The following is an 18,650-nucleotide window of genomic DNA, read 5'->3' on the forward strand; positions in this document are numbered from 1 at the left end:
GCAGTCCCTTCTGTCTCAAAGACTTGTCCTGAATCCAGACCTGTTTTCTGTTCCCAGCTTTGCCTCTATCTGTTACCTGATTATAGGCAAGTCTCTCAAACCTTTTTGAACCTTTCACACGCTGTATATCCTGTCTGGTCTACATCCACTACAGATTGCTAGGTCTACCAAACGCTACACTGCAGTCAGAAGCCAATATTTGTGTTTCTGTAATAAAAATTCTGGGAAAGAAGCTACTCTTCACCATGTGTTTGTACGGTGCCTCACGCCAGAGAGCGCTGATCTATTACAGATAATAAATAGTCATTGAATTGCTTATCTTTCTACCAATTCTGCTTCAGAGGAAGATAAGATCATTCACCTGCAAAAATCTTCATTGGCTTGGGAGCCTTTTTATGCACATTTTCTATATTAATACCAAGCAGATTTAGTCTATTAAATTTAAGCGGTACATGGTGTACATGTTCAGTATTGCCAACACTGTTTTTCAGTGAATGTGCTGTGCATATTTGTTTTAAGTATCAGTATCAATATAAGATTTTCTGATTTTTAGTTACTCAGGGTCTGTGAACAAAATTTGTCTCAATTTAAATCTTTATTTTTTATGTACATCTGTAAATAATTTATTTAAAGTCGCAATTATAAAAACACCAAAGCCTAATTTCGTACTATGTTCTAATGAAGCCTTTTCAATTTCAATTAAAATACTGAAATATTTCTGTTGCTAAAGTTTAGAAGAAAGTAGGAACATCCAAGAGTGGAAAATTATCAACCTTTATCAAATTACCTGGAGTGAGCACTGAAATGATAAAACAGCTTTTTGGAGCTGGAGCTTCTTTTGCAGATGCAGAGATAATGTTTTCTTCTCTGGTTAGAACAGTCCATTTCAAAGTGGAAAACAGGTCTGAGGACTGGGTTAGAAACATGTTCTCCTTTTTCTGTTTGTGATTATAAAACTGATGGAGGACTCTAAAACACTGCCTAAGTCTTGGAGGACCTAAGGTCCAATACAAAACACAAGAGTAAGAGCATGTTTCAGACATTGAAGTGCAACAGTTTAGGTACTGTAAGCCAGTAATGTCGTCTTTGTTTACAGTAAGTCTTTTTTCTGGTTGAGAACTGGTTTGTACCTCTCACATGCAAAGGTATAGAAGTCTGTCTGCAGGCATCAGCAGCAGTGCTGGGAGAAATGTGCAGCTGCAGGTGTATAGAACTGCCTTTGCTGTCAGAGCTGAACCTGTTTGCAATCCTTTGTGTCCAAGGCTATTTTGGTTTCAGGGTCTGTATGAGTGCACTTGAATTGCCCTGGGAACCTGATCTCTCCCTGCTCACAGTAGGGAGAATATTGACGTTTCATTCTGCATACCAAACTAGTTTTTGTTATCTTCCCAAAAACTAGTTCTTGTTTTGTATCAGGGCCACAGGGACCAGAAGCACTCTGCACACTTGACATAGTTATAGAGAGGTCCTGAGTAATTTTCTTCCAATACAGATTAATTTTTTAATATATGGCTTGATAAAGATTGGTTACAGTAATGTCTTGAGCAGATTAGCAGTATTTGTGCTGAACTATAAATTTTCAAATACTGCTTTTCTTTGCTTCGAGTTAAGTATTTTTCCAAATATTGCTTTATGCCATTAGAAACTCATAAGGTGTCATTTATAGTTTTCTATACTAATTTGTAAAAAATTAGGAAACTGAGTATATCATTGTTTCATAAACATATTAAAAGTTGTATATGCTTGTTCTGTGCACAAAAATATGTTCAATCAATTTAGATAAATTTATCTGCATATCTTTATGGTTAAAAAACAAGAATGAACATTTCTTTAGGAGAAGGAAACCAAGTAAAATAAATCATGAGTTTTGCTAGACGGTTCAAAATTTGGTTGTCTCCAGTAGTGCCCGTGTATTAAATAGGTCCCTTTAGTTTGTGATAGTGGATAAGGATCACAAATATGTTGGTTTTTTCCTTGATTATGCAACTGCTAAGTGGGGACTTCACATTTCTACCTCATAGGCATGCTGAGATGAGATGATACATCTTCCAAGTATGCACCACTATTCAAATACTAGGTCTGATTTTTTTATTTCTTCCAAATATTAATTTGTGAATATATGTGAACTTCTCCAGTCATTTTCTGACATGTGAGGCACTTCAAGTAGTTGAGTGTCTTGACTTGTATTCTATGTGAGTTTTATAAAAAAAAAAAAAGAAATTAAAACAAGTGAAAAACCCTGCTCACATAAGCAGCCAGTCAGTTTCTCTCTCTCTCTTGAAGAAGAAAATATGTATTTGGTTCTTTCACAAAATATTTGTGTTCTGTGAAGGTCTGTAAAGGTTTCCATGTTCTACAACTGGCTGTATTCCCATCCTAAGATGAATAAGTCACAGCAATTGCTGTTTCTTCTTTGCTGTTGAAAGGTTCATATGTACTGACCTATTTTGGCATTTTTTGTTGCACAGTGGATCTGCTGTTATAGTACAGCAAGAGGTTATAGAGCATTTTCCATTGTTATTAATGCTAGCAAATTAATTTGCCAAGATCCTGGACTCAAAACTTCAGAACATCTGCTTTTTGTGTTTGGTTCCCTGCATATTACTTTCAGAACGTTTTTGACTTAAGAAATATTTTCCTGTTTAAAAAGCAAAAAAAGTGGTGGGTTTTTTTTGTTTTGTTTGTTTGCTTTGCTTTGTTTTTAAATGGGAGTTATTTCAAAACAAAGCGAACCACTGAAGTTTTTTGGTTTATCTCTAGTAACTAAAAGTAATGAAATTTAATCCAATACTTGAAAATTACGAGGCAAGAAATCATTGTTCATTAGTCATGGAACAAAAGAGGTCAAGGTATACCACCTTAGGGCACAAAAAATAGTTAGGTAAAAAACGAGTGGCGTGTCTTAGTATCAATGTATGCATGTGCTGCAAAGAAAGAGAAATGTTTCCCAATGTCTGTAACTATCTCTGCAGAGGGAAAGAACATACAGTTCCACCTTGGTCCCAATTCTGGCAAAAGTATGACTAAGTATGACCCCAGTGTATGGGCAAAATATGCTGCCCAAGGATCAATGAGCATTTTCAGTTCTTTGTGTCTGAGTCATGGTAATCTCCAGCCCATGACCCAAGTCCCACTGGGGCCATGAGAGAACAGTTAGAAATCCTTCAAGCTACATCTGGCTAGGAGGAGGATTGTAGCCCTCTGGGTGATTAACTGAAGCTCTGGAATGTGAGATTTTGTTGTAATCTTTATCTTAATGTGTAACAGCAAGTGTAATGGGAAAGCTGAGGGCAATCCTGTTCTCAATCCTGTTCTCCCCAAGGCCCTTGAAGGATGGTGACTGAGGCAGCTTATAGAGTTGCATATCCCACGGTTTCAGACAATTTCTAAGTACTTACTAACTGCGGTCTGAATGGGAAACAAATAGTGAAGTATTGTAACTTGTTGAAAACACCTGCTCTATAGGAGATCAGGTTTTGGATAGTAAGAAAGGGGATGAAGTCAGCCAAGACGGTGCTTTTTACCTCTCTAAACATGTGGAACTCAGACCTGTTTTTCTCACAACATTTACAGTTTTCCATTTTCAGTAAACTCCCATCCTTCCATGCGTACTTAGCACAGCCACGACACAACCACTTTAGCAGAGTGCCTGCTTTCAGGCAGCTAACCACAACAAACCTAACTGGGAATACTTGCAACAGGTTCATCTCAGAGCTCTGGGTTTTGTTTTTCATCATCTCTGCTGAAACTGCTTGCAAGCTGCCTTCCTAACCTGTGCCATGCTCTTGCAGGCCAATCTGCCCCTGCTGCAGCGGGAGCTGCTGCATTGTGCAAGGCTAGCCAAGCAGAACCCAGCCCAGTACCTCGCCCAGCACGAACAGCTGCTTCTGGATGCCAGCACCACCTCACCCGTTGACTCCTCGGAGCTGCTTCTCGATGTGAACGAAAACGGGAAGAGGCGAACTCCAGACAGGTGAGCACCCCTGCCCTTCCATACCCTGCTCAGAGTTTCCCATGGGTCCAATGTCCTGACCTCCACCATGAAGAGGGGAGCTTGTGGGTGGATGCCTGGGGGAAGCTCGGATGATGTTCCCTGGGTGTGGGTGCTATCCTGCCTTCAGGTCCAACCTGACCTTGAATGTTTCCAGAGATGGGACATCTACCACCTCTCGGGGCAACCTGTGCCAATGTTTCACTAGCCTCACTGTTAAAAATTCCTTCCTTATATCTAATCTGAATCTTTTACAGGTTTAAAACCATTATCCCATGCCCTATCATAACAGGCCCTGCTTATGCACGTCTGCCTATACGTACATACATATATAGAGAGAGGGAGAGCTACATATACTTATAAATCTCAGTTAATATAAATACAATACAATACATGCATACACTGATTCAGTCAAGAAAATCACCTGTGGTCATATCCATATGGAAGTAATGACCAGCCAGTACTGTACTGCTTTTTGCATAATATTTCTGTGCATCTTGAAGGACAAGCAGCAGATCATACCATCTCCACATGCAAGTCCTTTGCATTTGAGGTTTTGTTGGACTAAACAGTAAATTTGAGGAAAGTGGCTAGGCATTTGCATTGAGAAGTAGAAGGCAAACCCTAGAGCAGTCAGGGCTTTTGGTTCCTTCTGCTGTGCCATGGTTCTGTATCCATATATCCAATATGCATAAGGATATTTCTTCCAAACAGGAGAAATGGTCACTGAAATCTGTTTTGTAGTTGAGCTGAGTAAAGAGTCCATGCAGAAATGGGGCAAGTGAATGCATGTGTGTGTGAGCTACAGTGGCTTTAGGGCTATGGAACAGTTTTTCTATTTTGAATAAAGTTCTTTGTTTAGTGTTACAAGAAAATGACTCTTGTGATTATTTATTTTCAACTGTCTTCCCATGCTAATGTTGGAAATTCAACTAGCATTTACATTTTACCTTTAAGAGACTCAAATATTGTATTTTCCTAGATTGGTTCACCGTGGACTTTATAGTGTGGATAACTTTTCTAATGCTGTTCTGTCAAATGCCACTACTTGCATGCCTAAGGCATGGCAAGCATCCTAGTTATCCTTTAAATGAAGAACCTGAAGATTTGCAAAGTCAAGAAGCCACATAAGTTTGTAAAGGTGACATTTTTGTGTAGGAACAGGCTGAGATAGCACAAAAATAAAGAGAAAGTCTGAAAACCCATAGTAAAACTTTAAACTCCTCATAGCAAGAAGTGAACAGTAAAATTTAAAGTAACATAACCATTAGATAGACAAAAATGTGAAAGTGTTTGAAATTAGCTTGTCTGAGTTTGTGTTTCAGGAATCACTATCGACCAGCAAGGAAATTAGGATACCAGCAGAGAAGCTCTTTTATGTGTACTCTCTTTTCACCGTTTTCCCCTGACAACTAGACCAAACTGAAACAGCCATTGGGGTTAGTTAACACAAGCCTGCTAACTACACCCCAGAAAGATTATTAATTTTCAGACGTTTTACATGTAGTCTCTTACTCTGTGCAAAGAGATAAATTTTCCAAAGGTGAAATAGCTTCCTAGCATTTCAGAAAAACTCATCCTTTCTTTTGACTCTGCAGTTCATTGCTGTCATGAAAAATGCTCACCTGAAAGGAGACTGCCCAGTTTGCCCATTGGAATCGTACCTTGAGCTTAAAAAATAAGTTGGGTTTTTTTTCAGTATCAAACAACCCTGTCACTGGTTAGTCACACCTACTTCTCCATTGACTATGACTATGATTAAAGCTACACAGAAAAAAATATGCAGTCATTTTCGCTGAGCTAATTTCAGTGGAGTTGTCTTGACCACTCAAGAACATTCATACGATGAGGTAGCCAACCAGAACGTTTAAGTGCTGGAATCTACCTCTTATTTTATACACTAATTAGTTCTCTCCCCCTACTAGTAGTAATTCTCTATCTTCACACTCAAACAGGAACTATACACATCACTTTCACACTCACCTCTTACAAACTCCTGAACAGGCCTCATATCAAGTCTAGCCCTATTGCTCGCTTTCATAGTGAAAGCTCCCCTTTACGGTCTACACTTATGACTCCCAAAGGCCCACGTAGAGGCACCAATCGCAGGATCTATACTCCTAGTAAAAAGAACAAGTTCCTTCTGGAAAAATTCTTAAATTTACTGAATGGGAGTCTGCACACCTTTTGCTTTGGATAATGTGAGTAAACCAACCACAAAAAGCTGTCCTCAGAGGTTGAAAATGCCCAGACTGGGTGAATATTGAAATGAAATACTTGTCTGGCTTTATACTCATTACACTATTAATTATTTTTATTGTTTACAGAGAAGCAGGAGAAAGCATCTGGAAATATGTATACCTTTTGTTTAGATATCTAAGTAATTTTCAAATATACTAATACAAATACAGAAGAAGATACCAGACATCCTTTAAGAGAAGAGCTTTCTGTGACTCTGTGGCTAGCATATGGAAAAAAATTGCTAAAAGGCAACATCTTTCCAGGGGAACTAAATGCAGTTGGAGTAATTTTGATTGGAAATATATCTCTTAATGAAGTAAACTGTGGTATCTTTTTCATTTCTCAATGTATGTAATATATATATACACACACACATATGTACATTGTATATAATGTGTATGTTATATATGTACGCACATATATATCTCATGTATAGGTGTGTATGTGTAGAAATATATATCCATCCACACATTCATATTGATATTTTTTGTTTGAGCATTAACTGCATACCATTGATTCCAATAGAGGTAAAATGCAGTATGGGATTAGGCAAAGGAAGTGGAATATGTGTTACATGTAACCACATCCACCTCGTGATTTTTTGTTAAAATCCACATACAGTAATTTTTTCTGCTTATAATTTCAGAACCTTTTCTGCATATGCATTTTCCAATTCTGGTTATTTATCTGCGTATTCAAGTCTACTGTATGTGAGATTTTATAGAGCAATCTGACAGCAGAGCTTCGTGTTTTACTGAATGTTTTCATGGTGCATATGGTCTGACATGGATGAGCAGCCACGGTGAGATTTTGGAGTCTATTAAACTAGCTCATTAAAAAGATCAATCTGTTTCTGTAATAACACTGGGAACCATCAGTCACTGCAAGAGGGGAAAACTGACACCTGAGGAGACAACACATTTTGGTAATTTGTTCATGACATGTCATGAACAAAGTGTTCACTATATTTTGTTTACAACTTTTGGAGTTGACATTCTACTGTAGTAAAGCAAAGGAACTTGGACCAAAGTGAGATTTTATCTTGGTAAATGAATGCTTAGTTACAAAGGACATGATTTTAAATACATTAACCACAAAAAACCTTTTGCTAATTTGTCATCCTTTGAGCTTGCTGGGAAAGACTGTATGGTGCATGAGCATGTCATTTAGTGACTCTACATGTGTGACAGTTGCCTACAAAGTGGATATAGGATAGCAAAAAACTGTTAGAATAGCATTAATTTTGAGTGAGAAGAAAACAAAAGTGGCCATGATTGCGTTGTGACTTTAGAAGTGATTGCTGTACACTTGGCACCCATAACCAGAAATACATGTCAAAGGTACCTGGGCATGGAGGTCAACTTCGATAATACTTCAAAGTAAATCTTATTTGAAGAGGCTTCTCCACATCTCAGCAAGGTGAAGGATACTTACAGCTCTTACAACTATGCTCCTTGGTAAACCATGTGTAATTATGAGGAATTTTAAAAGAATTTTCTTAATTTGAACTGTTAGCAAGGCAGTAGTAATCTTTTCTGTAACAAAGTATTATAAACAAGTACTTTATTGCAGCAAAGCATTATCACTTGTTTGGTCATCAAACCTTTATTGGTGGAAGTCAATTTAAATCAAAGCACCTTGCACAAATAGCAGATGAACAGCTTTGCCTCATTTCTTGCAAGCTAACTTCAGTCTTCTTTGAAATTGGTGTAACACTCATGATCAGGTGAAACCTAATTTTCCAACCAAGGCAGTTTTGCATGGTCAGATTTTCTACCCAGGAAATTATCCATAAATTGCAATAATTTAAAACTGAAATTATAACCTAGAAACAACATAAATTCTTTTAAATGGGTACAAACTAATGACTACTGTCTATTCTGCTATCTTTAGTCCAAGTAAATCATAGCTCCAAGTAAAATGACCTCTTGTGTGTTTATAGCTGAAGGACCTCATCTATAATATTGCCAATTTTCCAAACAACAGTGTCGATTTACATGCACATCAAGGAAAATGTGCCCAACAGGAGCAAGAAAAAAGGTGTCAGGTTTCCTGCACATTCAGTGTTATTTGCTCTCTACAGCTTGTGGTTGCTTTGCAACATCAGATGAATCAGATAAAAAGCAGATGAAAACAGATTAAAACTGTGATGGTGTTATATTTGGAACTAGTATTCACATGGGTCTGCCAGTTACTGAAACAGGAAAACAGGAGTGCTTCCTCAGCCTCCTGGGGAAATGCTGACACCTTGTCCCAAGGGCTGAGACTTGAAAGAATGAGTAGAACTGAGATCAGAAGCAGACTAGTAGGTGGAGTTCAAAGCATCTGAATTATGGCATTTTTCAGTACTTTGTCTTTTATCACTCTATTCAATATATTTAAGTATAGTAAATTTGGCACTGATTCCTGTTCTGATGAGGTTTTCTAAGTTATTACTCTTTGTATATGTTATATGGTCAGAAACATAAAATGAGTCTGTGTACAGTCACATTCTGGTATTCTGCTAAGTGCAGAAAATATAACGGTAAATTGTAGAATTAAAGTTTTAACACCCAGAAAAGACATCACATGTCTTTTGATTTCAGTAAATGTGTTTTCAATGGTCATGTTAATTTCTATGTTAGTTAAAGTTCAGTGGATATGCTGGTGTGTTGTCCAAGCTAATGCAGTGCATTCCAATTAAGGTAATTAAGTACAAAGTTAAGGTAATTAAGTACAAAACATTAATACACAGAGTGTTTCCCCACAGACACTTCCTGGAGGGTGGTTGGTTGCTTTCTGGGGGAGGGTTTATTGTAAAGCAGTTGGTTTTAACAGCAGGCAAGAAAATTAGATTAAATTTACCTTTCTGTCAAAGTGACAAAAAAATTGTATTATAACTAGGAAAGATACATTATGTCATCCACTTCTTACAGAGGATAAAGTAATTTTTTAAAAAAACTGGAATGTATCAGCTGTTTAATAAAGGTTTTTGGAGGGAGGAATGAAACCTCAACAGTTTCAATATTTATACCTAATAAACTTTCTGATCAAAGCTAATATTTTGTTTATTCCTATGGTAAATAAACCATACTTAAGTAAAACGAAACTTCCCTAAAAGAACCTATTGAATTGACTCTAGTCTTTAATTTTTTTTTTATTTAAATGGAAAATTAGTTCAATGTGAGTTCGAACTTCTCAGACAGAGGTGTCAAGTAGAGACTTCTTTGGAAATAGATGATTATGAATTTAATTAAAGCGTATCTTAGAACATAAAATGTCCTTCTTCCCAATAACTCTTCCAAGTTGCCTGAGCATAAAACTCCTATCTAAAGTAACAGAGTGGGAAATCCTGAACGTTATTGAGGACTTGAGTCTAACCACATCTTCCTGCAAAATTAATTACAGTCACAGCACCTGTGACCAGAATAGCCCAGTGCAAAAATCTCTGAAGGAAGCATTTCTCATCATCTGGGGTCGTTCTTCCCCAAAATCTCAGTGTGACATTGATCCTGATGGAAGCTCATGGCGTGCTGAGCTTCAGCACACTGGCATGCACTGCCTTGAGACTGTCTGCTATCCTCTTGAAAAAAACATTTGTTGAACTGCCGATTTCTCCTAATCACTATAAGCTACAGCATTACTGAAACTAGGAATTTCTTGTAGCTTCATGTATCAGTTCATTGTTTCAACTCTGTAATTACATGTGTATCCATCCCATCAGCCAGTGATTCAGTGAAGGCTGCTTGTTCTCCAGCCACTCTTTAGGTGGCTCCATCAGAAGGCTCACCCTGCTACTATTTCTCAAGTTACAGGGATAGATAGAAAAGGTGGACGAGTCCTTTGTACATTTTGCATGTGCAGTGTTATGAAATATTCTGCAACACCACACGCTTGGAGCAAAGTGAAAGAACAAACTTTAGTTCCTGATGATGCATGTGTGGACGGGGCTGCGTGTTCCTGAGCTCTGCTCACTAAGTGAATTAAAGTTCCTTTGCTTTGTTTTTCAGAACCAAAGAAAATGGCTTTGACAGAGAGCCTTTGCACTCAGAGCATCCAAGCAAGCGGCCCTGCACTATTAGCCCAGGCCAGCGGTACAGTCCAAATAACGGCTTATCTTATCAGCCCAATGGTCTGCCTCATCCCACCCCACCTCCACCTCAGCATTATCGTTTGGATGATATGGCCATTGCCCACCACTACAGGGACTCATACAGACACCCCAATCACAGGGACCTCAGGGACAGAAATAGACCTATGGGTAAGGCACGTTGATTTTCTGCATTTTTTTTTTTCAGGTTTCTGTTTTCCTTGTATTTCTGTATTGTGAACAGGATTTTTTTACCTGCCATTCAGATATAGTCTTTATTGCTGTTTGTCCATCTAGCTACTTCTAATGGCCTTATTTCAGATTTATATTTCTAAAAGTGAATTGAATTGTGTCTTAAGCAAGAGAGTCAGAAGAGGGAAGTGCCTGTGCTTCCAAAGCTGCATTGGTGACAAAGACACTCGGGTGTGTGTCAGGCAAGGATAGGTAGAGCTTTCTATTTTTCTTATATTGTAATGATGACAGCCTCAGTATAGCTTGGTTTCAGCTTAGAGTAGAAAAAAGTTATTATCTTTTGGAGAAGTGTTTTGTGTATGACATCTGAAGAGCACAATGCAGCATGGGGATGTCTGCAGAGGATGCGAACCGCAGAAGCATCAACCACACCCCGTGCAGCACAGTTTGGTTTAATGGGGCGTCTGATGCTCTTGGATTTGCCTGGCCTGCTTCACATCTGCACTTACTGTTCTTCCTTGTTTTAAACAAATCTTCAATAAAAGAGGAACAGTTACAAATATTCAGCATCTGTATGGAGGAGGCTAAACAAAGAACAAGTGTTGGTTCCCCTTGAGTGTTGATAATAAATACTGGCTTGGTTGTATCGTGTTGTCAACTGCTCTGATATATGTGCTACATTTTAACCACATGTTGTTTAAACATCTGTGAAGGGATGAACCCTTAATGATGCTCTGTTGACATGGTAGTAATTACTGCATTTAGTGAAATAACATTGAGTTTATACTAATATTTTTTCAATTCTCTGAAGTACAGCTAGTATTCGATACACTGAGCTACCAAATAATAGCCTTGCTGACTTCAAGTAATGCAAATGAAAAATTACATATTGTATTCTGTTATATTTATGTATATAATAATTGTATGTAGTCAGAAAGTGTTATGTCCATTTTTGAAAGGTCATCTTAAAACCTATAGAACTGGCAGAATTGAAGACATTAAATTGAACAAAATGGTAGCATCTTGTGTGGGAAAAAGGACTAAGGAGAACTTAGAGCAAAGTTTTTAAGCTTCCATTTTTTTGTGGTGATGGCATTCTGTATGCTAGAACAGGTAATGTATGACATTTTTGTCTATAGGCTCTTTTTTCTTCTGCCTTTTTTTTTCCCCTAGAGGACTCCCAACATTGTAAACATGATTTGCTTCCTTTTGGCAGGGTTGCATGGCACACGTCAAGAAGAAATGATTGATCACAGGCTAACAGACAGAGAATGGGCAGAAGAGTGGAAACACCTTGACCATGTAAGGACTAAATATACTTTATGTATAATTGTCTGAAAGGAGCCCTTCTAAGATAGGACTTTAAAATTTTTCTTTTAAAACAAATCTGAATCCCAGGACAAGTTTTGAAAGCATTGGTGATTAAATCAGAGGGCTTGATGTTCCCCATGAGATAGCTCATACCAGGCCTTACTGTTAAGTGCATTCTGCAGTATCCTAATTATTACAGTCTGCTAAAAGAGGAATGGACTCTTGTCTGTAAATGTTGGATCTGAGGCATGTTGAATTTGTTCTTTGAATTTATTAGCTCTTAGTTTGTAGACATCAGTTCTGGACCAGATCACCTGGCCTCTGTGGTGCCTTGTGATACTAGTGGTACAACTACAGACTGTTCAGTCTTTTCCCCCTTGTCTTTGCTTTTTCTCCTGTGAATCCCCATTTGTATAGTTTAGGATCACCAGTTAAAAAGGAAGGAATTATCATTCTTAAAACAAATCTAGAATTTTTCAGCTATATTTGAAATAACAGAGAGGGAGGAACTCCATTATTAAAACTCAGCACATTAATGTTTTCTTTATTTTTATGTCACTCTATTAATAAAATGTTCTTTTTTTTTCTCTGCTCCATCCATCACTGTGAATAGTTGTTGAACTGTATAATGGACATGGTGGAAAAAACTAGGAGATCTCTCACTGTACTACGGCGATGTCAAGAAGCAGACCGTGAGGAGCTTAATTACTGGATACGGCGGTACAGTGATGCGGAAGATTTAAAAAAAGGTGGAAACAGCAGCAGTAGTCATTCCAGACAACAGAGCCCGGTGAATCCAGATCCAGTTTCATTAGGTGCAGTATCCTCCTTAAAAATTGTTTACAGAATCTCTTTAAGCTCAGCGAAGTGTTAGATGAAGTTTGTATTTGTTCTTCTGATGGTTCTGTGATAGTGATGATTCCTCTCTGCTGACTACTGAATTAAATATAACTCTTATGCCATAATAGTCATATTTCTGGGTGGAATGACTTGGGTTTTTTTGGGTGACGCTTGGTAAATTGCTTTCCATTCAGCAAAGTCTGAGACTGGTGGGGTGGGAGGAAGAACTGTTGTGTAGGGGTGGCAGAGCGGTGACATGTGCACTAACTCTCTGTCCCTTCTGACTCCCTCCATTGCCTACTTGATTAAGGAAATCTGTAGGTGTTTCTACATTGTCTGCTCTTTGAAACTGAGGGCTTTCACCATCTTAAATCAAATGACTTGGAAGTTGTCTTTCTAAGGAAATGAAGATATAAAGATAGGGGCACTTCTTAGGTGTATTTGGTTTCTGCTTAAGAAAGAAACAAGATTTGGGATGTCTACAGCTGTGCACGTCTGTGTCCACCACTGCAGCTTGTGCAGGTGTGTCTGAGACAGTTTGGGTGCTGCTTGTTGTGTAGTTACTTGGAGCTGCTCAGGCTTTGGCTTAGGTTGCAGAGCCCCTTTACAAGGACTGATCAAGCAGCTAGGCTTTCACCCCCTGCGGACCTCCACGATCACACTCACATGGTATCTCACACAGCTACTCTAAAAGGACTCTGCTATATAAAAACAAGCTTTTACTTTGTGGGTTTTTTTGTAATTTGTTAATACGTTGGCCTTTTTCTACCCCATCCCCTCACTTTCGTGGCAGTTATGGTAAAGAAACACATCTTGGTGATGCCTTTTTTATTGTTCTTCGCTCTTTTGAAGAGAACAGCAAACTATGCTTGCTTGTCTAATATTTATCTTTAAAAAAATAAATTGTCTGTATCCAATGCCTACTACTCAAAATCATTGTAAACTGTGCTCATTAGTAGAACTGCATATGTGTGTTATTTTGCACTATATTTTATTTAAAGCTGTGGTTTCCTTTTGCCTTTATGAATAACTTATTAAGTCAAAGACTTCTTTAATTGCAAATAGAAAACCAGAAAAATCTAATCCCCTCTTTGTCATTCTCTTGGTAAATCTCTAGAGTTATTACCATAATATTTAGTGCCTCCTGATAACAATTTTTTGTGTATGTGTCAAATTATCTGAGTCAATACCTCTATAAGTTAACTTCAGTCAGTGGAAGGAAGGGTTATGGAAAGGCTGTTCCCAAGTTCACTAGTAAGTCTAGTCCCTAGAGGAGCTGTTCTCAGGAAGAAGCACTGAGGTAACGGCTTGTACGAATGGTGTTAAATGTCATGTAAAGAAAGACTCATAAAAGTGGCACCTGAAATGTCAATCACATCTGTAACTTTGGGAAGGACACTTGCGAGTAAGCCCCTAGATCAAAAGCAGTGTCACACTTCTCTAGTAAAGCTGTGATGCAAAAAGAGCTAGTCCGTGGTGCTTGTAACTGTAGTTAGTAGCTAAAAAAATGAAAAGCAGCTAGTTTTTGTATTTCTTCAAGAAAACTGGAACTCATGACATTGATCAAAACTTTGTAGTTAATACTACAGCGACAACAGGTACAAAAGATAAAATGGAGATCAAACATACAACTAGATCCCTATATTAGCATATTGTTTATGTATTTGTCAAGATGAATTCCTAGCAACAGCAAAGTCTGCTGCCTAAAAAGATGCTGTACGGCACAGCCTTTTGTATTGGACACACCAGTCATTTCTGCAGTACTGCAGGTACAACTGAACTGGTTGGAGTGAATCCATTCAATTTTAACGTGTCCATTTTGGCTGTTTGGTTGAAAAATACTTCTTAGACTCATGAACATGAAACTTGGCTTGCTTTAGCCAAGTAGCATTCATGTCAATCGTAAATATTGATAAGAAGTGCTTTTTTGTCTAACATGACAAGGAGAAAACACTTACCTTGGAGTCTATGGAAGGGAAATCCTTACAGTTCCTCATATCTGGTAGTAATCTAGTTAACAAAATGAGAACTCTTAACATTCAGACATATAATAAAGTTGAAACAGTGTCCATAAGCCTTGAGATGCTTTCGGGCTTTTTATTTTAGTTTTGAAGTGAGAAAGAAGGGGTTGAAAAATTCATACAATGTTTTAATTAAAGTGCCACACCATGTAAATATTGGTGGTTTTGCTGCAGTGATTCTAAATATCAGTGATTCCCCTTTGTACTTTTTTTTTTTAATGAGGTAATCCACCCTTTAAATCCATCTTGTCATCTCCACTACCAAGGGGGAAAAAAGAGGGCCATATGGCTGCATTGTCTGTGCCTTTGTTTCTTTTTCTTTACAATTAAAATATCATCACTGAAGTGATAACATCTTACTATAAACAGTATGCCCCAGTCTTCATAGATAACTCTTGCTGAAAAACTCCGAGCTTAAATTTAGCACTGATAGTTTGAGTCCAAAAGTAATTGAAGAAAATTCTTGTTGTTGTTTTGAACCAGTAGACCTTTTTTTCTGCCAAAGACTTTTGTTCTTCTTTTAATTTGACATCCCTGTAAATTATGTTGAGCATGACCGTTTGCAATATCTGATCAATATTTTTCTGTTGATATTTTAATTAAGAAATCAAATGAACTGTTTGATCATTCATTTTAATGCAATGTAATTCGATACACATACTAGTCAGCTACAACAGGTTACAAGCTGCCATTATTCTCCAATTGTGTGTAAGGTGAGTCTGCTCTTTTCAGTCTGAATAATACATGTTTATGAAAGTCTAAAAATGACTCAGACTTCATATATATTCACTTGATTAACAGTGATGGTCTATGAAGTGAATAATACATCATCCAACTCCTTCATTTCTGCTGAAGAATTTCAGTACTACATACTGCAGCAAGACTGCAACTTTCATCCTAATAGTGAATAATTACACATATCAGACATTGAATACTGAAATACACACAGTGAGATAAATTAAAGATGAGGGTTCTTCAATGTTGTAGGTTATAAACAAGATCTATAACCTTACTGAGTGCAGCTGTGGCTCTAGATAAGTGGTGTAGACACACATCAGAAAGTCTGCAGCGGTGTTGGTATTTAGTGTCTGTTGAATTTATCTGAATGGAAATCTTACAAAATAGAGTTTGAAATCTCCAACTGAAGAGTGTGCCAGTACCTGCAGGATTTGCCCTAGGAAACCAGGATTCTCAGAAGTATATGAATTTGTCAAAAACATGTAGGTTAGCAATTTCTTAATAAATTTTTAAATGTTAACCCTTTCAGACCTAGTTTATATTTTATCTAAGGTGGTTCATTGCCACGTTTTCAGTGTTAGCCAGAGCACTCCTGCCAGTACATGTCTATTCATGCTGGGACTATAAAAGCGTTCCTTTGCCATTTGCAGTTAATCAGCATTGCTGTGATATGCATGATACTCTCAACATGAACTACCCATAATGCTGTGAGTGCCACAGTAACATTTATAACTTGTAATTCTGGAATATAAAACCTCTGTAATACTGGTCACTGATGATATTAAGTATTGCTCTTAATCCACTCGCTGCACGGGAGGTTTGGGCTAGATTGTGGTGTACTCAACTGCATGCTGTTATGTAGGGCGCCAGCTGCAGGATCATTGCGTGTTTGTGTGCTCAGTGTTTGCTTATGGCCTTCATTTACGATGATTCAGTAATACAGTAGCTGTGTGATTTTACTTTTCTAATTTCTTTAAAATGAGAATGCAGCTGTGTTTTGAACACAATTTCAAGGAGTGTTGTAATAGCCACAAAAATGTATTTGAGGGCAAAGAAGTGAATAAAAATACTGGAAACACATGCCCCCCAACCAGGTGCAAGGTAGTCTGATTCAGTATTACACTTCAGAGTATTACACTTCAGATCTGTATTTATGTATTATTTGGAGTTGGCATGCTTCTGAGCTTGACTCTTACAAACAAGGCAGTGAATATTTGATATTTGTTGCTCTGAGAACTTTTTTGTTTGTTTTCTGTTTCCTACCAATGCTGTTCCATTTATTATAGGGTAGAATGAAGCAAAATTTGCATATGAAATACGAAAACCATAGAAATGCATATATATTTCATTTGTGAAATAATTCAGGGCTGGTTATATGTAGCTTTTTTTATTTTTGAGCCCTAATGTTCAGTACAGCATATATAGGTATTGTTGTTCCTACCAGGTTTTCTTTAATACAGTAAATTCCAAGATTTTCAAAAGATCAGCTATTCATCTCCATTTCTTAATACTTTATATTGTAGTCTTGCATGTCATTGTCCAGTAATAAAAGCCTCCATTCTTCTGTGTTGCCAGCACATCTTTGGTCCTTCTTTCCAAATATGGATTAGACTTCTGAAGGTTTTGAACACATCTTTTCCTTCTAAGTCTTTCTATTCTGTGATTCTTGGGTTTGGGCCTTATGAGTTCATATCCTTTATTTGGTCGTAGCTTTTCATCTCAGTTTCACTTCCCAGACCCATATATATTGCTGCTCTTACAACTCTACATATCCCTCCAGGTCTCTCCAGCACCTGTTCTCTTTATCTTAAAGCCACCAAAATAATTAATAGAATGTGAGAGCTGAAACCAAGGCCAATTTTTGTGTGTTTTCCTCATGTGTATTGTTCTATTCCAGTCCAACAACTTTCGTGCTGTTTCACAAGTTTATTTCACATTAAAATAGAAAATGTCAAAACCATTTCTTATATCAAAAATCTCTCTTATTTTATTTCATTTAAGCACTTCGCAGACAATTACTGATTACTCTCTTGTATATGTACTTTTTCTTTCCCTTGTTGGGCTTTTTCATCTGGTTCAGTAGGAACTGGACTAATTATCAATACACACTTTCAAACTGTGCCTTGCCATCGAATTTCAAGTAAATGCAGTATAGTACATCCAGTTGGTCTTCATAATAACATTGTTGCATTTTTACCATTAAAAACCATTGTTATTATGTCTGACATGTAAAGCTTTTTCTGTTATCCTTTCCTGTATGAACTGCCATGTCACTTCAGGTTATTCCTAATTTTGTCAGATTTCATTCTGTTTCTTCCCAGGCAGCATTTATTTTGACTTCTAGGTGCTGCAGTCAATCAGTTATTATTTTTTCCTCATTGTGGCTTTTTGCAGTTGCTTTTACATTTAGTATTTTAGGGACTTTGCTCAATTATGTTACTCCTGGTTTGAGTTTTCTAGATGTCCAAGTTAAGATCTTTTTTGCTGTAGTTTTCATAAGCAAGTTCTGTGATTCTTAAGCTGAAGAACACCTTACCTTAAAAATACTAATAATATAAGACTTGTATCCTCTGGTTATGTCCTGTAGTTTAGCCTCAGGAAGATGATTGTTTTCATGGACTCATCATCACTGCCTAAACAATAGCAATGTTAATAATATTTTTCTTGCTTGGAGAATACGGTTTTTATTATCTTCATAAGTGCTTCTTGTCTTTTTTTTGTGCACCATTCCAAACTATGGGAAAGTCTCTCACAAGCTCTTGATTTAATTCTTCTTGCAGAGGATCTCATTCCTCATGTAAATAATTTGTGGTTGGAATAAGAGCTTGATTGATGTTTATGTTTTGGAAATTCTAACAATTAGCTGGCAATCTGGTCATTTATGTCATTGAATTCCATTTTTAGAAAGTCATGTGTTCCCAAAAATCAGTTCCACATCTCTCTCTGTCTCCTTTTTTTTCTTTTAATACTAAGTACCACAAACTTAAATCAAGGTTATAATCCTCTTGCAGTGGATGGTACCTTAAATATCAGGCAGGAAAACTCAACACAAAGTACAAGACATGAATGCAATAAAGCTCTTGTTTTGCCACCTTTGGAGGCTGGTTGGGTCTTTTCCTGCAGGTATTGCATGAAGAGGAAATAAGAGTGGTTTAATTTTTTGCCTTTAGGCAGTGAACTTTCTGAGCTTTCAAGCAATGTTTTCTGCTGCTGCCTCTGTCCCCCTAACGGAACTGGCACTGTGCCC

At 37.4% G+C, this 18,650-nt stretch overlaps 1 protein-coding gene across 6 annotated transcripts in view; it reads left to right on the top strand.

Moving 5' to 3' along the window:
* RUNX1T1 (RUNX1 partner transcriptional co-repressor 1) overlaps positions 1–18,650 on the top strand; it is a 112,249-nt gene that overhangs the window by 72,670 nt on the left and 20,929 nt on the right. For all 6 annotated transcript variants that reach the window (XM_008922106.4, XM_018078610.3, XM_018078617.2 and 3 more), the window contains 4 exons: positions 3,792–3,973; positions 10,222–10,472; positions 11,710–11,795; positions 12,418–12,619. In XM_008922106.4, coding sequence (XP_008920354.1) covers positions 3,792–3,973; positions 10,222–10,472; positions 11,710–11,795; positions 12,418–12,619 — 721 coding nt within the window. The remainder of the gene's footprint in view (positions 1–3,791; positions 3,974–10,221; positions 10,473–11,709; positions 11,796–12,417; positions 12,620–18,650) is intronic.

Source organism: Manacus vitellinus, unplaced genomic scaffold (assembly GCF_001715985.3).
Source record: "Manacus vitellinus isolate BGI_N305 unplaced genomic scaffold, ASM171598v3 scaffold_1_pilon, whole genome shotgun sequence".
NCBI lineage: Eukaryota > Metazoa > Chordata > Aves > Passeriformes > Pipridae > Manacus > Manacus vitellinus.